Raw genomic sequence first — 21,503 nt, forward strand, 5'->3', positions numbered from 1 at the left:
GGCGGGACGCGGACGGCCAATGGACGCGCGGGGGCGGGACCCGCGGCGGCGGCGCGCGGGATGTGACGGGCGGCGCTTCCGGGCCGGGCGGCGGCGGTGGCCTGTGAGCGGCGGGGTGGGCACGGGGGGAACGGCTTCGGGGGCCATGGGGCACAGCAGCTGGGACGGTGGTGGGGGTACTACAGCAGCTTGGGGAAGGGGGATCGCGGGGGGAGTGGCCCCGGGCGCGGTGCGGGGTTCCCGGGGCAGCGGCGGCGGAAGGGTTCCGGCCACAGTGAGGGCTCGGGCGGGGGCAGAGCGGTGGGGCGGGTGTCGGGGCGGTCACCGGCGTGTGGTTCCCGACGGGCCCATTACTCAGGCACTGTCCCGGCCGCTGGGAGCAGTAGCGATGCCGGAGAGCAGGTCCGTGTTCGAGGCCGCTCAGGACCCTGAACTCCTGCGCGGGCTGACCCTTGTCACCGGATTTGCTGCGGATGCGGGTGTTTCCGAGCTGGCACCTGGGAGCCACGGTGCGTGGGGCTCCGCGGGGACGGCGGGAAGGAAGTTACTTGGCTGAGCTCGTGTCCACCACAGATTTGGTGTTCTGTCCCCAGCTCAGCTTGGGTGATCACCCCGGAGCTTGGCCATGGGAGCTGCCTGGTGGGTGGGTAAATGGGCTTTTCTCGGTGACACCCCAGGGCCCTCGAAGCTCCTTCAGCCACAGGTTTCTTTGGATGGCTGAGGAGGGACGCAGGAGACTCCACTCCTTGCAGTGCAGCCTGTGGGGCTGCCTGTGCACAGCCCTTCCTTGTTCTTCCAGAGAAACCTACAGCACCCAGCTGTGAGGAGAAGGCCCATGGGGTCGCTGAGGTGCCAGAGAGGATGTGTTGCTTGACCTGTGGGCAGGTGTTTGGGAGCCGGGAGGAGCAGGTGAGCAGGGCTGAGCAGGCAGTGTGAAATGGGAGTGGGGCTGGCATGACTGGTGGGATCCTGCTGTGGAAGCTCAGCCCCAGCATGGTGCAGCCCAGTGCTGGCTGCTTGCCGACTGCTCATGTCCTATTGGGATCTAGCATGCAAACCTTGTATATTATCAATTAAAAGTATCATTTACTGGAAGTAAAGGGTAAGTGTAGCATAGGCCTGTACTTGTTCAGGTTAACTGTTTCACAGGTAACTCCTTAATAACAGTGCCATTTTCAAATCAGGACTGCTGAAGGATCCTGGCATCAGTTTAGCCTTTGGGGTCTTTCACCTCCTGCCCTTTGGTGGTGATGGCTTTCATGGACCACCAAGACGCTGCCAGCTCATACATTTTTGCTCCACAGACTGAGCACTACCGTCTTGATTGGCACCGCTTCAACCTGAAGCAGCGACTCCTGGGGCACCGCACGCTGCCTGCCGAAGTGTTTGAGGAGAAAACCCGCACAGGTGAGGAACTGGGCATTGGAGCCCAGGGGCTGTCAGTGACCTCACTGGGGCTCTTCTGTGCACGGATGAAGCGTCTGCTAGCGCAGGCTCCCTTTATTCTGTCCCTGTGGGGTCTTCTCAGTGTCCAGAACTGCTTCTGATCCGTTATGATTTGTTATAGGGAGAAGGGGGTGTTTTAACTGAGCCCCTGCCTAAGCATACCTGGGGATCCAGAGCCCCAAACTCCTATCTTCCAAGGCCACAGCCCCTTTGTGATATATAGGGTTATTTGACAGAATATTTCTGGGGTTGTGGGCACTCTGCAAGTGCCCTTGAAGTCACCTGCAGAGTTTTTGGGAAGCTGTTCATTGATCTGTTTCACTACATCTTTTTTTTTCCCTTGCAGGTGATGTTTCCAGCATCTCAGGATCCGACTCAGATAGCTCTGATGTGAGCAGTGAGTCAGAGTTGCTTCCCTCTGCCAGTGACAGCCCCTGGACCTGCCAGGTTCCCCGCTCCCACAAGGTGCTGCTGCGCAATGCAAAGGGCCAGCTCATCTCTGCATACCGCTGCGTGCTGGTCACTGGGAAGGCAAGTCACAGCCCAGATTTTTGGGAGAGGGACCCAAGAAAAGGTTGGTGGCACTGGGGTGTAGATGTCTCTCTGACAGTTGCCTCTCCTGTGATAGGAAGGGTGGGCTCTGGTGCCAGGTCAGAGCCCCAGACTTGTTGGTGGCCTGTTTTTTGGCTGTGGGGTACTCCCAGAAACACAAGCAGAGGGGCTTGTGTCTGTCCTGGGGGCAGCAAGAGGTAAGGAGGTAATGCCATGGGTGCTAGCAAGGGTGTCTGTGTATCAGGATGGCATTGAGGACACGGTGGAGCTGACAGCATCGCTGCAGAGCCTCAGTGCAAGCACGTGCTGGGTTGTGCTGATGATGGGTGGCGGGCACTTCGCAGGAGCAGTGTTCCGGGGGTGAGTACAGGGGGACGGCGGGATTGCCCCTCTGGGCACAGTCAGCTGGAGCTACTTTTGCATGTTAATCCCACGCACACTAAGCTCTGTTGCTCATGCCTGCCCCTCTCCGTAGCCCACAGGTGCAGGAGCACAAGACCTTCCACCGCTACACGGTGCGAGCACGGCGGGGCACAGCCCAGGGCGTTCGGGATGCCCAGAGCCCAGGATGAGCACCCAGATCGGCTGGGGCCTCCCTGCGCCGCTACAACGAGGCTGCGCTGCTCAAGGTGAGGAGGCACCACAGTGCTGGGCTCTTGGCAGGGAGAGCGATCCTGGCTGGCTCTGTCAGGCGGTACCACACTGCTGCTGGAGCACATGGCAGGGGCGGTGGGCTCTGGAAAAGGGGCAGGGCCGAACTGAGGCCACTCTGTCCTGGATTTGTCCCTGCTCCAGAACTATGTTTAGCCCACATAATGTGCTCAGGATCCCATTAAGCTTCTTCTTTCTTCCCAGGATATTCAGGACCTCCTGGCAGTCTGGGCACAGCACCTGAATGAAGCTCAGCGCATCTTCCTCCGTGCCCCTCGTCACAACCGTGCGCTGCTCTTCAGCGGCAGGAACCCAGCCCTCACCCGAGGGGACCCTCGCATCTGCCACATCCCCCTCAGCACCCGCAGGGCCACCCTGCGAGAGGTGCTGCGAGTCCACACCACGCTGGCCAGCCTGCAGGTGTATGGTGAGTTGGACCAGCCCTTGTGCCTGTGGGTCAGGGCAGGTGGGGTGGCACGGTCCCTTGTGCATTAGAGGATGCTACCCTATGGGGTGGAGGTGCTAGCTCTTCAGCCCTCAGTCCCTGGAGATAGGGGGTGCTCCCTGTCCCCAGGCAATGACGGGAGCACCCTTGCTGCCCAGGGAAGGACACACCACTGGAAGATATCACTGGGTCCCCCCGTAAGGTCTGGCAGAAGAGGCAGCGGAAACCAGAGGTGGATTCCCTGCAGGAGGACACAACTGGTGAGTTGAACCATGGAGGGAGACACGACTGAGCAAGCAGGAGGGGTCTCACGTTACGGCATGGGCCAGATTTGTGGCCCAGAGGGGATTTTCAGAGTGTGGCTGGGCAGGAGAAAGACAGGGTGTTCTTGGCTGAGAGCCCCGAGTGATTTGTTCTGTGTGTGTGGGGCCTTAGCCCCAGTCTTATCACCCCCCTCAGCCCCGGAGGAGGAGGAAGAGGAGGAGGAAAGCCCTGCAGGGGAACTGGAAACTGTGGAAGTGACACTGGGGACCTTGGACCTCCGGGAGTTTGAAGTGATGCCTAAGCGAAACCGCAAAAGGAGGAAGAAGAGGAACAAGAAGGTGGAGAAAGGTGAGGGGGAAGAACTGGCAGGGGCAGTGTAGGAAGGCCATGGCTGGGATGCAGGCTGGCCCTGATCCTCTTCCTCACAATGTGTTGCCTGTGCAGGGCCTTGTGCTGAAGAGACTGGACACCAGTGTGGGCAGGCTGGCCTGGAGCCAGTGACAGAGCTGCAGGGGGAGGCTGAGGCTGGACTGCTTCCCTGGAGCAATGGAGGTAAGCGGGGTCGGGAGCTGCGATGCTGGATGCCTGCCCCATGTACTGGTGGCTTTTCAGGGGGGTGAAGAGCACATCATGCAGGTGCCCAGACCAGCTGGGTGTGAGAAGTCTTTAGTGCAGCCATGTGCCTTAGAGTGAGTTGTGTGTTTGGAGCCATAGCTCTGAGCCAGGGAGGCCAGGGAGCACCTGGCTAAGCCAAGTGTGTTAGGGGGATTGGAGTGGGTCTTACCTCAGGAGAGGACTTGGCTGCTGCCAACAGTGCCTAGCAATGCCATAGCACATCGCCACAGACTCTGAATGTGCTGAAGATCCTGCAGTACCCAAATCCAGCTAGTGAGATGATGCATTGTGTGTGTTCCCTAGTCAGACCAGAGCACTGCTCTTCCCAGTCTGCCCATCAGACTCCTCTCTTGTTCTTCTCTCATAGGAGACCCTCAGACCCAGCTCTGCGATGCTCTGTTCACTGCCTGCAAGACAGGGGATGTGCGGACACTGCGGCACCTCTTGGGTGTGCCAGAGAACAGGGGCCTGCTGGGGGACATCGAGGACGGGGAGATGGCACCATCTCTGGATATGGCCCACGCCCTGCTGAACCAGCCTGTGGATGAGCACGGCCGCACCCTGCTTCACGTGGCAGCACGGGCAGGCAAGGCTGAGGCTGTGCGTCTGCTGCTGGAGGCAGGGGCGGACCCTGCCCTCAGGTACGGCTGCAGGGCACCCAGTGGTTCACAACCCCTGCTGTGGGAGTCCAGCAACTCACTCCTGTCTCAGCCACAGGAAACTGGTGCCACCCTTGTCCTGGGACAGCCAGGATTGGTCTCTACAACCCAGGACGTCTGGGGTTTTTATGGGACACGTAAGAGCCGAACCACCCTTCTCTCTGCCAGCCTGGTCTGGCATGGCACCAGGTGGGCAGTGCCTCAAAGTGCACACAAGTTTCTTGGTAGGCAGTTCCAAGGGCCAGGATAAGACAAAAGCACCATGCAGGGGCTTTTAGAGGCAAGGAGAGGATTTGGAGGATTCTGGTATAGGAATAAGGAACTTTCCCCTCCTTGGCTGTGATATCGTGCCCTGCAGTACACACTGCCCATCTCTGGGGAGTCTCTGGGCTCACAGCCCAGTGGGATGCAGACACTAAGATAGCAGTGTGAGTGAGCTGGTCTCCCTTGTCTCACAGGGACAGGCAGGAGAAGACCCCGTACTGCGCGTCTGCTGACAGACTGACCCGCAACGCCTTCCGCAAGTTCATGGTGGACCATCCAGACAAGTATGACTACAGCCGTGCCAAGGTGGGCGCCTGCCCTCTGCCCTCACCAGCAGGGAGACCCCAGAGCTCTCCTCTCCCACTCCTGCCATTGCCCCAGGCTCAGTGGGAGATGCTGCCTGCCCTCTGCCCTCAGGTGCCAGGGCCCCTGACACAGGAGATGGAGGCCAAGAAGCTGGAGAAGAAGCGGGCACAGAAAGCCCAGCGGAAGCAACGGGAGCAAGCACAGCGGGAGGAGCGGCAGCGCTGGGAGCAGGAGCAGAAAGAGAAACAGCAGTTTGCAGCCCTGTCTGACAGGGAGAAGGTGAGGATTGGGAAAGGGATGCAGCCCTGCTACGGCAGTGTTGATGCAGTGGGCTCTGGGCACAGCAGCTCCCAGGGGCTGCGGGGCTGAGCTGTCTCTGCTCCCCAGAGGGCACTGGCTGCTGAGCGGAGGTTGGCTGCACAGCTGCAGGACACCGGCACAAGTCTTGCCAACATCAGGTAACCATCCCAGCAGCATGGCTCTGAAGACAAATTCTCCCGTGTCATCACAGCTGTTCCATGCCCTTCTCACTCCAATTCTCATTTCCAGTCTAAAGCTATTCCTGTCCACTCAATTTCCAGTAGTGCTTGTGTAAAAGTTTCCTCCCTTTCTTGCCCTGCTCCCCTGAAATATTTTGCTAAGAATGACTTGGTCCACTTGCAGCCAGATCTACAGCAAGCCAACACCCCAGCCACTCCTGTGTCCCTGTTCACTTTCCTCTGCCACCTCACAGCCAGCACTCCCTGTGCTTATCTGGACAGGGGCTTTAAAACCTTTATGGGGCCAAGTCCCTCCATATTCATTCTGCCTCCAAGTACCTCACACCACGTTCCCATGCAGCATCTCCTCCAGGGAGCGTGTCCTGGCCAGGCCACTGGGTGAGCACACCAGCCCTGTGAGACCAGAGGAGCCCCAGCTCCCTCGTGCTGCTGGTGTCTTGTGTCACAGCCCAGGCAGGGAATCCTTTACTCTTCTAACTCTTTTGCAAGTGTCACCTTTGCTCAGGGCCAGCTCTTCTCTTTCCTGCAGCCGCTGCTGGCATTGTGGAGAGTCCCTGCTGGGACGGATCCCTTTCCATTACCTCGACTTCTCCTTCTGTTCCACGGCCTGCCTGCAAACCCACCGCCGGGCCCAGGCTGGCCACACATAATGCTGGAGACTGCTGCCACCTGCCAAGGATCAATGTGGTGGGGACATGGCTGAGCACTGCCTGTGCAGCAAGGGAGAGCTTGTGGAATAGCGATGGTCAGAGGGACTGCACTGGCCATGTCACTCTCCAGGGCGCCTCTGGCAAGGCTCTGGGCATGAATATCACTCTGGGTGGTGGCTGGCAAAGTTAACAACTGAGAGGTCTCCATGTGCTAGTGTGAGGGGCCAGGACTGTTTGGTGGCTTGGCTCCAGCCAGGGGTCCCGCTGCCAGCTTTTCTCATGGCTACCTCATAGGTTGCTGTCTGTAGGCGGAAGGACAGATCCTGACACATACAGACCCTACCTGCGGACACCCTCGAGGCTGTGCTTTACCTCTCCTCTCCTGGCTGCCATCAGCATCTCAGCCCTGTCACGTTAGCCACTACTTCCTCTGCCTACATTGTCAATAAAGAGGTGCCTTGACCCCCTGGACATGGGGGGAGTCAGAATGTGCACTGGAACTATTTGGAATGAGTGTGGCATTGATAGGCACATCAAGCTCAGTCCTGCATCCCTTACTCATTAGCACAGGCCCTGCCTGTCCCCAGAGGAGGGCAGGAGCTCTGCCTGTCTGTTCCAGGACCTGTGCCACTTTCCTTAGCCCCTGTGCTTCATCATCCCCCTGCCATCTCCACAGCCCCAGTGAGAGGCGAGGCCAGTGCCCAGCAGTGTTTACTCTCTGGCTGAGGTGCTGCGGCCGAGTGTCCTGTTAAAAAGGGGTCTGTCAAGGAAGAGCAAGAGAGGAGTGGGAGGTGCCCCTTCCAGCTCCAGCACTGTAATATTGTTGGGGCGGCCAACGTGCAGCACCGAGCCAGGCACAAAGAGGGTCTGCTGGGGCCCACGACGGGTCCAGTACCGGCCCAAGTTGAAGCCATTTATCCACAGCAGTCCCTGGAAGATAATGGAGGTAGGACTGAGCTGTGTCCTGGTCCACCCTTATCCCCTTTCCCAGTTATGCACTGCCTTACCTTGCTCCAACCTGGGAACTTCACAAAGGTGTCCCAGGCAATGCCAGGTGTCTCAAAGGTCCCAGTATAGAAAGCTGGCCCCACTCTGCCCCCACTGCTTGATTCTGGCAGGGCAGCATGGGGCCAGCCTTGTTGGACTGCAGTGTCTATGGCCAGGGGATAGATCAACCAGTTGCTGAGAGGCCTGGAGTTCAATGACAGGTTTCCCAGCAAGCCCTGAGATGGAACAGTAGGGAAAATGAAGCAGCAGCACCTTCCACAGTCAGGACACTTGGCAACCCCAGGGCATGTTCCCCTTGCAGCAGTAAAGGTGGGATGGGATCCCCTCTTAAGAAGCAAAGGGGCCTGGCAGCTGTGGCAGCATAAATGGGAGAGGGGTGCCAGTCTCTGAGCCCTATCTGGAGGTTTGAAATGAAAGGAGGACCAGGGAGCAGGACTGGGAGTGGCCCCACCAAGGCTGGATTCTGTCTCAGGTGGCAGTAGAGGGGTGTTTGGTCACTTGGGTTGCCAGGCCATCCCCTCTGGAGCCTCAGGGCCCTCTCCCCTTACCTTAAAGTCACTGGTGTTGGCCCCGAAGCTGATCCTGCCCATGTTCTCCAGGAGTATGTCCAGGGTGTCCCCTGCCCTGCCTGTTACATGCAGCGTTGTCTGCCCGTCCCGCTCCAGCGTTCCCTGGTACTCCTAAAGCCACAAGGTCAGTGCTGCTGGCCTGTGTTCAGATCCCACCACCCCCAACACTACCAGCAGGCACATAGCATCCTGCTGCCAGCCCCACCAGAGCTAGGGCTGCTTTCTGCCCCCAAAGGGGGCAAATTTAGGCCCAAAAGCCACCCCACAAAGGCTCAATGTGGTTGTTAGCACCCTGGCTGTCTCGAAGACCCTGGCATGGCACAGCCCCACTGCCAGCAGGTCCCACAGCCCTCTGAAGCACTGTCCCAGGGACTGGTGTGCTCCCACAGCCTCACCTTCTGCAGCATTACGTAGCCACGGTCACAGATGCTGTGGGGAGGAGCAGCCAGCGTGGCTGGGTCCGGGACATCCCAGGGCAGCTGTGTGTGGTACACCACAAAGCCATGGGCCTGCAGGACACAGCGCAGTGGCACAGGAAGGGAAATGGGGCTGGAAGTGAGCTCTGCTCCTCTGCCCCAGAGCCAGGGCCAGGCAGACAGGAGCATCTCATCAAGTGTCCCCCACTACACCCAGCCTCTCACCTGCTTTAGGGCCTCAAAGGGGAGAGGGAACTGGCTCAGGATAGGCCCGGAGGGGCATAGCACATCCAAGACATCCAGGAGGTCAGCATACTGCCAAGAGAGGGATGGGTGCTGGCCAGTTGAGCAGTGCTATGCTGGGGCAGTACAGCCTTCAGGACAGGCACTCACCTTCCGCAGGGCCACCCAGCCATAGGCATACTTGGGGGTGGCAGGTGGCATTGGACCAACTGGCAGGGGCTGGAACTGAACAGCAGACTGTCAGCTGCCCCCCAGGGCAAGCAGGGAGATGTCCCTTGCTGGTAGCCCCTACTGTCCTGGCACAAGCAGCAGTGCCCAGTACTGTCTCCTTCTTCCTGCCAGGTTCGTTACCTTGCTGATGACCATGCGAATAGCAAACAGCTTCTCGGTGGGGTCTCCTGCCTCTGACAGGGGGGCATCATAGTCATAGCTAGTAGTCACTGGTTTGTACTGGTCCTTGTAGTCAGCACCTGGCCAAGGAAGTGATGTGAGCTGGAGGAAGGGGCTCTGGCACAGCCCAGGGCGTGGAACCTAGCCCCAGGCTGGCTGCAGTGCAGTGGAGAGGGGCATGACCCAGAACCGTGAGCCCCTGCACAGGGACAAAAGGAGGCCCCAGGAGAGGACAAGCTTGGGTTCAAAGGCCCTTGGCTATGTGTCAGCCTGCCCCATGGGACAGAACAAGAGCCTGAATCAGGCTTCTCAGGAATGGTCAAGGAAAGCCCCCCAGCCCTGCAGTGTGCCCCTCCCTCCCTAGGGCAAGGCTCTACTCACCGCTCCAGTAGGCAAAGTTTGTCCCTCCATGGAACATGTACCTATGATACACCCCAGAGAGCCCGGTCAGCACCCCTACAGATCCCACAGGGGCTAACCAGGCATTTCCCCTTCCCTCCTGCACCCACAGGCCCTGCTGGCCTGATCCCCATGGAAAGAAGGCATGAGGTGATGCCCACTCCCCTGCTGGCTGTGCCCTCTGCCAGCAGACTACTTGCATGTTGACGCTGGCTCCCAGCTGCAGCATGTCCTCCAGTCCCTGGGCCACCCACGCTGCACTGGTGCTGGCATGTGCCTCGCCCCAGTAGTCCAGCCAACCTGTGTAGTACTCAGAGTTGACCTGGAGGAGAAAGGGACTGTCACCTGCCTGGAGCTGGATGTCAGGCACATCCTCCCTGCTCCCTGCACCCTCTTTGCCTTGCTGCCCAGTGCTTCTGCCTCCCCAAAGCCATCACAGGTCATTCCCCCCACAGCATCCAAGCCAAGCTCACCAGGGGCCCCTTCGGTTCCACGCGGCGCTGGGCACCAAATGCCTCTGTCACATTGGATCCTGCGGAGGTGGAGAGAGGGAGGTTTGAGCAGGACAGAGAAGGAACCCATATCCTCTCTCCTCCTCCTCCTCTTCCTCCTCCTCCTCCTCCTCCTCCCCTATAGGGGTACCTGGCCCAAAGTCGACGGTGGCATAGAGCCCCTGCAGGGTGCCACAGCGCAGCTCCTCCTCCCGTGTGCTGTCGGTGGTGAAGAGCAGCACCTCGCTCCCCAGCAGGGCCCGAAAGGAGCCCAGCAGATGCCATAGGTATCCATGGTCGCAGGCATAGTAGCTCCCATATTCATTCTCCACCTGCAAGCAGGGCAGGGGCTGGTACCCAGTGTGCACATGGGAGGGTTGCAGACAGGTCCCACTGCCCACTGGGGTGAGCACCCAGCTCCCCTCTCTCCTCTGGACATCATCAGATGTCCTGACAACACCCAGGTGGGTCCTGAGCATAATCTTCCAGTCCCACCATGAGCTCCAGCTCTGTCAGTGTCCCTCAAACCACAACTGGGGTGATGGCAGGTACCTAAGATTCTCAGACCTTGGATTTAGATCCAGGTCCAGAAGTTGGGAGGGATTTATCTGAGCTTTTCTGGGTAAAGTCATTGTGTACAGGATACAGGAGGCTTTTTGGGGCGAATCCAAAGATGACCCAGAGCAGGGCAGAGGACTGGGTCTCACAGCACCTTACCTGCACACTGATGATATTCCCCCCGTGCTGGTACAGGTGTGGCTTGATCTTGGGCAGCAGGATATGGAGCCAGGAGTCCACAGCTGCCAGGTAGGCTGGGGGGACAGAGGGCAGCTCAGCCTGGCTGCAGCATCCACCCCAGCCCACCTGCAGCCAGCCTGCAGATGGAAGACAGAGCAGATGGGGCAGGGTCAAGCAAGATGGGGAAGTGGAGGTGGGGGCTCCCAAAAACTGGAGAAGATGATGGGAAAGACCTCACATGAGGAGCTGGCAGGTGTGTGGAGAGGATGCCAGGACTGGCACCAGGCTGTAAGGACATGGTGGCCAGAGCCCTATGCTGAGCCTCACCGGGGTCAGAAGTGCGCAGGGTGATGTCTGGTTTCCACAGCAGCCAGGCAGGCAGGCCACCCTGGAGAAACACACATGGCAGAGAGGGAGGCAGAGAAACTGCACAGCAGCCTGGGCCCGCACAGAGCTGAAATCAGCCGGTGCAATGCGGCCTGTGGGGCAGCAGCCTGGGCACGGCAGGCATGGCACTGAAGTCAGCGTGACAGCCAGAAGGGCCAACCCTGCTGTGCCCTTCCCAGACCACCCATCACCCCTCTGTGCCAGGCTGGGGGCTGAGGCTCACCATCTCCCACTCTGCACAGATGTAGGGCCCTGGCCGCAGGATCACCAGAAGTCCCAGCTCAGCTGTCAGGTCCAAGAAGGCTTCCACATCCCGGTTCCCAGTGAAGTCATAAACTCCTGGCAGCATCTCGTGGTAGTTCCAGGGGACGTAGCTGGGATGAGAGGGGAGATCAGCATGCAGACCTAAGGGCACCCCAGCACGACAGAGAACCATCCCACCAGCTGGTCCCTCTGCTTCTGGGCACTGGCTTGCAGACTGAGCTGAGTCTGGCAACTCAGGCTGAACTGGAAGTAGCACACACTCATGCTTGTGTCTGGCAGGGGTGACCTGGGGGTCACAGCCAAGTGCAAGTGTTGGTCCTTGCTCCCTGTGGTCAGACAACACCCTTGTCTCTCTTCCTACTGATCCCAGAAGCCCCGTGGTGGCTGTGGGCTGTGCCCCGTCAGGGTTGTGCCATGGCTTACACCTGCACAGCGTTGAGCCCGCTCATGTACATCTTGAGCAGCCGGTCCCTCCAGGCAGGACGCGGGACGCGGGCATAGTGGATGCTGCCCGAGATGTAGCGGAAAGGGGCACCGTCCTTGCGGAAGCAGTTGTGTTCGTAATCCAGCTGGAAGGAGCGTGCCGAAGGGGAGGCCTGCAGGAGAGAGGCAGAGCTGGAGGGCTGCAGAACCTCCCCAAGCCCAACTGCCCCCTCCCACAGGGCTTCTTAGGACAGGCACTGATGGGGCTGGTTCTTGGAGGAGCCCGCCCCCACAGTGGGTACCGAACTGTCCTTCCGGGACAGGAGCAGGAGGGAGGAGCCGGGCAACCTCTGGTGATGGCTCTTCCCCGCTAATCAAAGACCCGGCGGCTGAGCTGGTGGCATTTGGGGGGACGGGTGCTGCTGGGGTGGGTGTTGCGAGGGCATGCAAGAGCTGGGAACGCAAGCGGGACATTGGGGCGGGACATGGGCTGCTGCAGGAGGGAGCCATAGCATGAAGAGCAGGGAGACCGATCGGCAAGCAAGGCAGATTCCGGAGGCGTCCCACCGGATCCTTCCCACCTCAGTCCTATGCGCTTCTCCCAAACTTTCCACCCTTGTTTGCTAACCTGCGTGTGCAGGAGCCCCGCTGCCAGCAGCAGGGCGAGGGCCGGCAGCGCCATCCTCGCCGGGTGCTCAGCAGGCCCGGGATGGGGGACGAAGCTGGACGTGGACACCACCACCACGTGATCCGAGAAGGCTCTTGGCCAGCGCCGGGCGCTTCCTTCTCCCGGTCCCAAGTGCAGGCAGCTGGAACAGCCGGGGCGGGACCACGGCAAAGGGGTGGGCGGTCCGATCCCCAAGGTCTCGCCCGCCGCACATCAGCCCCCGCAAAGATCCCCAGCGGGGGATGCAGGCGGCACAACGCCGCCCGAGCCAGCTCCGGCCGCGGGCACATCCCTCAGCGGGGTGGTGGGTGACAATCAAAGTGAGGGGGCGAGGAGCCTCATAAAAGTGTCACCACCAAGCAGAACCCTTCCATTGAGCTCAGCCCGCTTGTTCCATCAGAGAGGTGGTGATGGAAAGCTCGGCTGCAGCTCCGATCGGAGGGCTGCTGCTGCTGAATGAGGGAAAACGTCCCCGGGCCGAGGGCTAGAGCTGGTGACAGAGCTGGTGGCAGGGGTGTCGGGAGGTGCCTGAGGACAGGACGAGTCCGCTGCAAGGAAGAGGGACCCCGGAACGCCGGCCGCTGCGGAACCGGGCAGCGGAAGCGGCGGCGCCCCGCCCGTCGGGTGACGGGGAGGGTGACGCGGCGGGTGACGCGCGGCGGCGGGAGATGACGCGGACGGGCGATGGGGCAGACGCTGTGCGTCTGCTCCCGGGGCACCGTCAGCCTGGGGGGAGCGCGGTACCTCCTGCTCCACCGCCTGGCAGAGGGGTGCGCGGCGGGCTGGGGCGCGGGGCACTCGGGCGGGGCTTTCCCCGTGCTCCGGGAGGGATGCTCGGGCAAGGGGGATCCTCGGCCCGAGGGCGTGCTCGGGCGTGCGGGGGATGCCCGGGCACGGATGTGCTTGTGTATGGGGGATGCTCGGGCATGGGAGGTGCGCGGGCCTGGGGGTGCTTGTGCAGTGGAAGTGATGGGTGTGGCGGCCGTGCATGGGAGATGATTTGGCATTGGGGTGATGCTCAGGCATGGGGAGATGCTTAGGTATGGGGGGTGTTTGTGCATGAGGACATGCTTGGGCATGGGGGTGACGCTCAGGCACAAGGGATCCTCGGGCAGGGTGGGGAGATGCTTGAGCTCAGGTCACGTTGGGGCTTGGGAAAGTACTTGGGTTTGGTGAGGGATGATGCTTCAGCATAGGTGTGCATGGCAGGTGATTCTCATGCTGAGTGACAGGGAGAGGTTGCCTGGAGCCATGGGAGTGGGGATGAAGTGGTTGCCTGGAGCCATGGGAGTGGGGATGCTTGGGCTAGTGAGGTTTTTCATACAGAGAGGGGATGCTTTGGGTTCCTGGCAGGTGCCTGCAAGGTGGGGGGATGTGCATACCTGGGGGATTCATGCTGCCCTCTGTCCCCTTCCCCTGGGTGCTCATAAATGAGAGTGGGCACAAGGCCCCAACACGGATGTCACAGCCCCCAGTCCATGCCATTCTTGACTCCTTGCAGGGGCTTCAGCTATGTGGACCTGGTGGAGGGGCTGCGGGATGGGCGCTTCTACGCCCTGAAGCGCATCCTGTGCCATGACAAGGAAGATCGCCAGGCCGCCCTGCACGAGGTGGAGATGCACGGCCTCTTCGACCACCCCAACATCCTGCGCCTGGTGGCCCACTGCATGGTGGAGAAGGGTGCCAAGCACGAAGCCTGGCTTCTCCTGCCCTATGTGAAGGTGAGGGGGGCTTTCCTGGCTGCCCCACCACCCTGGGAGCAGCAGTGGTGACCAGCTACTTGTGTTTGCCAGGGTGGGACCCTCTGGAGAGAGGTGGAAGCACTGCGAGAGAAAGGGACCTTCATGCCAGAGCAGCGGATCCTCCTCATCCTCCATGGGATCTGCCGTGGGCTGCAAGCCATCCACAGCAAGGGCTATGCACACAGGTGAGGGATGGCAGCACTGGCTGGGGGGATTGGCAGGGGCCCCAGTGGGCATTCGGTGATGTCCATCCCCACAGGGACCTCAAGCCCACCAATGTGCTGCTGGATGAGGATGACCAGCCTGTTCTGATGGACCTGGGCTCCATGAACCAAGCTCGCATCGAAGTCAACAGCTCTCGGGAGGCCATGGCTGTGCAGGTGGGTGGCTGGGGACATCACCCTGCCAGCCTGTCCCTGCTTCAATCCCTTCATCCCTATCTTCCTCTCTGCAGGACTGGGCTGCCCAGCGCTGCACCATCTCCTACCGTGCCCCCGAGCTCTTCACAGTGCCGAGCCAGTGTATCATAGATGAGCGTACGGATATCTGGGTAAGGATCCAGCCCTCTTGCCCCCCCGTCCCACAGTGCAGGGCTGCACTGACACCACCACGCTCTAGTCCCTAGGCTGTGTGCTGTACTGCATGATGTTTGGAGAGGGCCCCTATGATGCCATCTTCCAGAAGGGTGACAGTGTAGCTCTGGCAGTTCAGAACCCCCTCACGTTGCCCTCCACAACCAGGTGAGGGGCTGGGGAGGTTCCCTGGGTGGCCCCCTGTCCTGTGCACCACATGGGTCCTCCCCTCACTGTCTTTTTCTCAGGCACTCAGCTGCCTTGCAGCGCCTGCTGTTCTCCATGATGACAGTGAATCCCCAGGAGAGACCCAGCATAAATGAAATCCTCCACCAGCTGGAGGGGCTGCAGCCAGCACCAGCGGGACAGGACACCACGCAGATCTGAGCCCATCCCATTCCATTGGTGACGCGTCCTGAAGCTGAGCCAGGGGAAAAGCAGCTGCCCTAATCCCTGCTGCCGTGCAGACCTGTTGCAAAGGGGATTGATGCCCTGGGGGAGAGCTGCTGCTCTGTGATGGAGATGTGTTGGATTTGGAGTGTTCTGTGCCCTGGATGCTGCTGCCTGGGCCTTGGTCTGTGTCCCTGAGCTGTGGATATGTGATCTGCTGCTAAACATGGGTCCCTTGCCAACTGCTACCTTCCCTAGAGGTGGCAGAAGAGGATGTTGTGGGACCCCTCCTGGGGATGGGAGTCGCTGTCCTGCAGCTCTGTACCCCAGGAAGGTTGCTCCTGCCCAGGGCAGAGCTGCGGGCCGGATCCGGTGCTGTGCTGGAGGGAGGCAGAGGGCCCCAATGCCCACTCTGCCACTGCTCTTGGCATTGATGTTGCCTTGTGTTTGAAGTAAAGTATGTTCTTGCGGAGGTGTGGCTGTGTCCCTGTCTGCAGGGAGGGGTCCTGCTGGGGCATGGGGAGAGCAGGGCACGCTGTCTGGGTTAAGCAGCCAAGCATTGCTGAGGGGAAGGGCAGCAGAGGCCAGCCGAGGCGGCACAGCCAGAGCATTAGCAGTAAGCAGGGAAAGTTAATCCCTGGCCCCAGAATGCTCCTATTGGGAGCTAACACAACTCTGCAGCTGGAGCCAGACACTGCTGTTCAAAGCCTCTGGAGCTGGGCACTGCAGGACAGGGATCAGCACAGGCAGGCAGGCAGTGGCAGGGGTACAGGCAGAACTCCTCTGCTGCCTGTGAAGAGGGAGGTGGATGCCCAGACTGGGAAGCTGCCAGACCTTGGGAGGCAGGAGCAGTAGCTCTGCTCTGATGGGGGTAAGCAGAGTGTGGGGACAGCACAATCACCCCAGCACTGAGAACACCCCCAGCCCAACAGGCAGCCTTGGCTGCAGGGGCTCTCTGGGCTACCCATGAAGAGGGGGTAAAAAAAGAGATGCAGACAAGCAGTTTCACAGGGAGCGTTCCCCTCCTTTAATCCTCTCACCACACACAGCAGTACAGCAGCCGCGGGGGTTCGTGCCATGCTGGGTGCCATTGCAGGGTGCACCCACTGCACCAGAGCCAGGCACACCCCTTGCCCTCTACTGTGACTGCAGGGGCAGGGGTGCCAGATTGCTCCCACTGCTGCAACCACTATCTTTCCAGATGAGCCCACCTATCCTCAGGCTGCACATGGGGAAAAGACCCAGCAGCTGTCATCCTTTTCTTGCTCAGACGAAATCTGCTCTCCTGAGCTCCAGGATACAACATGGGGCCATATATCACATGAGGAAGCGGTACCCACCCCTGGCTGAAGCAACGAGTGGGGTGGGATGTGTGCCATGGCACCAGGGACTAGACCCCAGGGCTCTTACCTGCACAGGGAGCAAGCTGGAGCTGGAGCAGAGCACTGGGAGGAAGCATAGCAGCACCAGTAGCAGGGCTGAAGCACTCACCACACACCTGACCTGGCAAGAAACCGATACAGCTGGGGGGATACTGCGAGACACGGAGGCTCGGAAACGGTTTATTGCAAAGGGTTTGCAGGTAACACGGGTAAGGAGCACGGTCCTTTTTTGGCTGAGGCTTCTCTACTCCTCACCCTCTTCTTCATCCTCATAGGAGTCCAGGCCCACTTCCTCGTAATCCTTCTCGAGAGCGGCCATGTCTTCCCGCGCCTCAGAGAACTCCCCTTCCTCCATGCCCTCGCCCACGTACCAGTGCACGAAGGCGCGCTTGGCGTACATCAGGTCAAACTTGTGGTCCAGGCGAGCCCAGGCCTCGGCGATGGCCGTGGTGTTGCTCAGCATGCAGACAGCACGCTGCACCTTGGCCAGGTCCCCCCCCGGCACCACTGTGGGCGGCTGGTAGTTGATGCCCACCTTGAAGCCCGTGGGGCACCAGTCCACAAACTGGATGCTGCGCTTGGTCTTGATGGTGGCAATGGCGGCGTTGACGTCCTTGGGCACCACGTCCCCGCGGTACAGCAGGCAGCAGGCCATGTACTTGCCATGGCGAGGGTCACACTTCACCATCTGGTTGGCTGGCTCGAAGCAGGAGTTGGTGATTTCAGCTACCGACAGCTGCTCATGATAAGCCTTCTCTGCAGAGATGACAGGGGCATAGGTGGCCAGGGGGAAGTGAATGCGAGGGTAGGGCACCAGGTTGGTCTGGAACTCAGTCAGATCCACATTCAGGGCTCCGTCAAACCGCAGGGATGCTGTGATGGATGAAACAATCTGGCTGATGAGTCTGTTCAAGTTGGTGTAGGTTGGGCGTTCGATGTCCAGGTTCCGACGGCAGATGTCATAGATGGCCTCGTTGTCCACCATGAAAGCACAGTCTGAGTGCTCCAGTGTAGTGTGGGTGGTGAGAATGGAGTTGTAGGGTTCTACCACAGCAGTGGAGACTTGTGGTGCCGGGTAGATGGAGAATTCCAGCTTGGACTTCTTGCCGTAATCAACGGAGAGTCGCTCCATCAACAGGGAGGTGAATCCAGAGCCAGTGCCCCCTCCAAAGCTGTGAAACACAAGGAATCCCTGGAGGCCTGTGCACTGGTCAGCCTGTGGACGGAGATGAGAGATTGCTCCGAGATACATTTCTTTGTGACAGTCTGGCTGTCCACAAGTACCTTCAGGACCTGGTCTATTCCTGTCTTGGTCAGCTGCATATCCCTCCCAGGGCACTGGGCAGCTTGCTGGATGATAGACCCCAGTCCAGGAGGACACATCCCCTCCCTACAGTCACTTACCAGCTTACGGATCCTGTCCAGCACTTGATCAATGATCTCTTTGCCGATGGTGTAGTGCCCACGGGCATAGTTGTTGGCAGCATCTTCCTTGCCAGTGATCAGCTGCTCGGGGTGGAAGAGCTGGCGGTAGACACCTCCCCGAACCTCATCTAGGAGAGAACAGGGGCAGGTTGAGCCCAGTGGAGGCTGATGGTTTGAGCCAGCTGCCAAGCAGACAAGTGGGTGCTAGCAGCCATCCCTCACCTTGGCTCCGCCTGCCAGTGGCATGGCCAAGGACCCATACGTCAGCAAAGCCAACACCAGCATCAGGTTTCTCTGGCACCAGAAGGTGGCTGCCACCTCCCTGCACAGCTCAGCTTCTCCCACCCACCGAGCTACCTGCCCATAGCACAGCAGGAGCTGCCATGCCGGTTGGGCTGGTTTCTCTCTGTGCACATGTGTACAAGCACTGCTGACTCTAGGACACTTCAAGAACAAAAGCAGGTGCTCAGGTTTGTGGCTTCTCCTGGGGGAAAAAAAGGGCCCTTGGGTCGAACTCAGTGCAGGATATTGTCAGCAGACCATGAGCACCAGCTGCCTGCTACCCATCCATGGGGGCACCTCAGGCTGTGTGAACTCCAGGGAGCATCCTACAACGGCTCATTCCCAGAAATAGTGACCACTATCACTGTCCAACTAGGGTACACTCACCAATCACCGTGGGCTCCAGGTCCACAAAGATGGCCCGTGGGACGTGCTTCCCAGCCCCAGTCTCACAGAAGAAGGTGGTGAAGGAGTCGTCCCCTCCGCCGATGGTTTTGTCGCTGGGCATCTGCCCGTCGGGCTGGATGCCGTGCTCCAGGCAGTACAGCTCCCAGCAGGTGTTGCCCATCTGGACGCCGGCCTGGCCGACGTGGACGGAGATGCACTCGCGCTGGGGAGGGGGAAGCAGGGTCAGATCCTGGCACAGCTCTGTCCTGCCTGCTCCAGGGAGTGGTCTGGTGCCAGTGCCACACAGTCACCCACACTGGACCTGCTCTGGTCAGTGGCCCCAGAGAGCACATTTTCCTTTGGGTGACCTCCTACATGACCCTGAGGGGTCCCCCATAGCTGGCGTTGCCCTCAGTCATGCACAGGCACCATGCCAGATCAAGAGCCAGCTTTGGCATCCCTCTGGCCCCTGCCCTCACTGGGGGCCACCAGCACAATGGACTCTGGCTGGGCCTGTCCTCCAGCAGTATGTGGAGCAGAGCCTGGCCCAGCTACTCTGCCTGGGTCCCTGCCAGCCTCAGCCCCTTCCCCATGTGACAGCAGTCCAGTGCAGGGCTGAACTGACAGGGGCACACATTTAACCCGTGACAGGCAATCAGCATGGGGAAACCCCTCTGCCTGCTGCTCCAGAGCCAGATAGGCACTCAGTATCATGGGGTGAGTGGCCTTGGAGATGCAAGGGTGGTAGGTGGCAGCCAGGTAACGGCTGGCAATGAAGACCAGCAGTTTCTGAGGCAACATAGACTCCCTGGGCTACACAGTCCCAACCCTGTGCTGCAAAACCCATGTTGGCAGAAGTGCTGAGGAGCAGGCTGTGAGCTGGAGATGTGCCTCCTGCGCTCCAGCATCCCTTCTCTGCTGTCCCTGGCACCCCGCCTCAGCTAGTCCTAGCATCCTTGTTTCACTATTCCGGCATCCCTGCCTCCCCAAGCGGGACACCCCGACTCAGCCTCGGGGTCCTGGCGCAATCCGCTCTTGCATTCCCAGACTGCACAGTGCCCTTAGCCGCGATGGGGTCCGTGCCCCGGTCCAGCGCCGGGGTAGGACAAGGGCTCTTGCTTCCCGCGGGAGGGCCAAGGGCAGCCGCAGAGAAGGAAGGGAGGGCAGCTGGGGGCAGGGTCCTCGGTAGAGCCCGGTCAGCGCTGCGGCGGACAGAGCGCTGCGCTGCGCCTTCTGGCACGGCCCCGGCCCACTCCTGAGCCGCTAAATATAGACGGCTCGGGCCCCGGGCGAGGGCAGCGGCGACTGCCCGCTCCGGAGAGCGGCTCCAGCCCGCTCCGCCGCTGCCAGACGCCCGCGGGTCGAGACTGAAGGGACGGGACCCCCACACCCGTTCCCCGCCGCCAGCCCCGACGGGGCGCTCGCTGCCGCGGGGGGAGCCCCGCCGAACGCCCAGCTCCGGCCCCCGCTGTCCGGCTGGCGCCTCCACCCCCGGCAGCTGTTCCCGTCCATCCCCGGCCACCGCTCCCCACCGGAGAGGTCACCCCGCTCCATCCCCAGCGCCCCCCCGCGCTGCGCCGCCGGCGGCAGGGGGAAGGGGGGGGCAGGCACCCCAGTGCCGGTGGCGGCGGCGGGGGGGACCGGGCGCTGGGGGCGCGGCTGCCCCCGGGCAGGGGCCGATAGGGCTATCCAAGGTCACGGCGGGAAGGAGGGGGCGCATCGCGACGGATCCCGCGGGCACGGTGCTGCGGGGGGACTGCCGGGGGGCTGCCGGGCGCCCTCCCCGCCGCCGTGCCCGCCTCCCGGCCCGCACTCACCATGTTGCGGCGGGCGGTGCGGGCTGTCCCGGCGGCTCTATGCGGCGGGGCTCGGCGCGGAGCTGCGGCTGCTGCAATCCCCGCCGCAGCGCTCTCTTATAGATGGGAGGGGCTTGCTGCCGCCACGCCCCCTTATTTCGGTACACTTGCATGCGGGGAGGGAGTACCCCCTTCGGGGGCCGCAGGAGCCTGACGGGGCCCTCCCGGCTGCGGAAGAACCCCAAGGTGCGGGGCCCGCAGCTGTTCTCCCTTCTCTGTCGGGAGGGAGGCGGGGGCATCCGGCCAGGCTGCCGGCAGGAGGCCTGGGGACCAGCCCTCAGGGGTGACAGGCAGTGCTGAGCCACCAGCACCGGAGGCAAAGCAGGTAGAACAGCCCCTAACCTGCTTTGCTACCAGCTCCCCCCAGGGATCTGGGGACACCCCGAGTCCACCTGGGCCTCTAGGACAGGAGAAAGGAGGAGAAACACGGTAGAGACACGTATCAGACTCAGGAGCCCACTTTTGCCCCCCAAACCTCCCTTTGCCATTGATGCTTTGGGAGGCTCCAGGCAAGGTTTGCCTTTCTCTCCTGGTGGGGACAGACAGGCAGTGCTGCACAATCCTGTGAGGCTGCAGATCTGCATGACAAATCTGGGCTGCCAAAAAAGGGTCATTGCAGCCTGCTTGCTGTTAATAACTTGTGACTACATTCAGAGCAGCAGCTCTCTTTGAGCCCTGGCCAGCGCAGCCACCCCTGCCAAGGCCAGGGCTGATCCTGGTACAGAGGATGCCTGGACCATCAGCCTTGAACGCTGCCTGAGCAATGAGAGGGCTCTGCCTTTGCTGCCAGGGCCTTGACTCACACAGCAACCCCTCCCTGGCCATGGGGATGGATGGGCCTCTGCTGCTCAGCAGCATGCCAGAAGACACTACTGTGTCCCTTGTCCAGGACAGAGGTGCAGGATAACTTTTAGAAAAAGCTATAGGACACAATTCCAAGTCCTACATCCCTCTGTCCACAGACAGTAATGTCTGTGAAGACACAGGGAGATATCAGCAATGGAATTACTCCTGAAGAAGCAGATTCCTTCCTTTCCCCACAATCAGAAAAGACATGAGTGGATCAGACCAGCATCTGGTGTGAGGGGCAGTGACTCCGGCCCTGGCATAGCAGCAGCAG

At 60.6% G+C, this 21,503-nt stretch overlaps 4 protein-coding genes across 7 annotated transcripts; 2 read left to right on the forward strand and 2 right to left on the reverse strand.

The window, feature by feature from the left end:
- The first annotated feature begins 299 nt into the window (after positions 1-299).
- Positions 300-6,840, forward strand: ANKZF1 (ankyrin repeat and zinc finger peptidyl tRNA hydrolase 1). The gene is given in 15 exon segments (XM_010406921.3): positions 300-509; positions 800-909; positions 1,305-1,407; positions 1,793-1,977; positions 2,243-2,358; positions 2,474-2,627; positions 2,854-3,076; positions 3,253-3,354; positions 3,530-3,706; positions 3,803-3,910; positions 4,341-4,614; positions 5,091-5,202; positions 5,314-5,481; positions 5,590-5,660; positions 6,232-6,840. Coding segments are annotated over 15 exon segments (2,145 nt in total). The 5' UTR covers positions 300-388; the 3' UTR covers positions 6,353-6,840.
- Positions 6,841-7,045: 205 nt separating this feature from the next.
- Positions 7,046-12,558, reverse strand: GLB1L (galactosidase beta 1 like). Of its 3 annotated transcripts, none has more exons than XM_019290580.3 (16): positions 12,309-12,557; positions 11,681-11,853; positions 11,217-11,367; positions 10,934-10,994; positions 10,586-10,680; positions 10,020-10,200; positions 9,851-9,909; positions 9,578-9,699; positions 9,360-9,400; positions 8,940-9,058; positions 8,739-8,813; positions 8,571-8,660; positions 8,325-8,438; positions 7,909-8,040; positions 7,360-7,575; positions 7,046-7,282 (listed from the first exon to the last, which is right to left on the reverse strand). In XM_019290580.3, exons 1-16 carry the CDS (start codon positions 12,360-12,362, stop codon positions 7,064-7,066), a joined length of 1,902 nt encoding a protein of 633 aa, XP_019146125.2. In that variant the 5' UTR covers positions 12,363-12,557; the 3' UTR covers positions 7,046-7,063. The 3 variants fall into 3 exon arrangements, with proteins under 3 accessions (XP_019146125.2, XP_020440640.1, XP_020440638.1); XM_020585051.2 differs by having other exon boundaries at positions 10,586-10,743; positions 12,309-12,454; XM_020585049.2 differs by having other exon boundaries at positions 9,360-9,699; positions 10,586-10,743; positions 12,309-12,558.
- STK16 (serine/threonine kinase 16) lies at positions 12,501-15,523 on the forward strand. Of its 2 annotated transcripts, none has more exons than XM_039555162.1 (7): positions 12,501-12,651; positions 13,849-14,068; positions 14,141-14,274; positions 14,349-14,469; positions 14,544-14,639; positions 14,708-14,829; positions 14,910-15,523. In XM_039555162.1, exons 1-7 carry the CDS (start codon positions 12,590-12,592, stop codon positions 15,046-15,048), a joined length of 894 nt encoding a protein of 297 aa, XP_039411096.1. In that variant the 5' UTR covers positions 12,501-12,589; the 3' UTR covers positions 15,049-15,523. The 2 variants fall into 2 exon arrangements, with proteins under 2 accessions (XP_039411096.1, XP_039411095.1); XM_039555161.1 differs by lacking the exon at positions 12,501-12,651 and adding an exon at positions 12,991-13,117.
- Positions 15,524-16,054: 531 nt separating this feature from the next.
- On the reverse strand, positions 16,055-20,446 carry LOC120410287 (tubulin alpha-5 chain). Its single transcript, XM_039555114.1, has 4 exons — positions 20,345-20,446; positions 18,528-18,750; positions 17,838-17,986; positions 16,055-17,649 (listed from the first exon to the last, which is right to left on the reverse strand). The coding sequence occupies exons 1-4, from the start codon at positions 20,345-20,347 to the stop codon at positions 16,678-16,680; spliced, it is 1,347 nt and encodes a 448-aa protein (XP_039411048.1). The 5' UTR covers positions 20,348-20,446; the 3' UTR covers positions 16,055-16,677.
- Between the last annotated feature and the right edge of the window lie 1,057 nt (positions 20,447-21,503).

Source organism: Corvus cornix, chromosome 7 (genome assembly GCF_000738735.6).
Source record: "Corvus cornix cornix isolate S_Up_H32 chromosome 7, ASM73873v5, whole genome shotgun sequence".
Classification (NCBI taxonomy): Eukaryota; Metazoa; Chordata; class Aves; order Passeriformes; family Corvidae; genus Corvus; species Corvus cornix.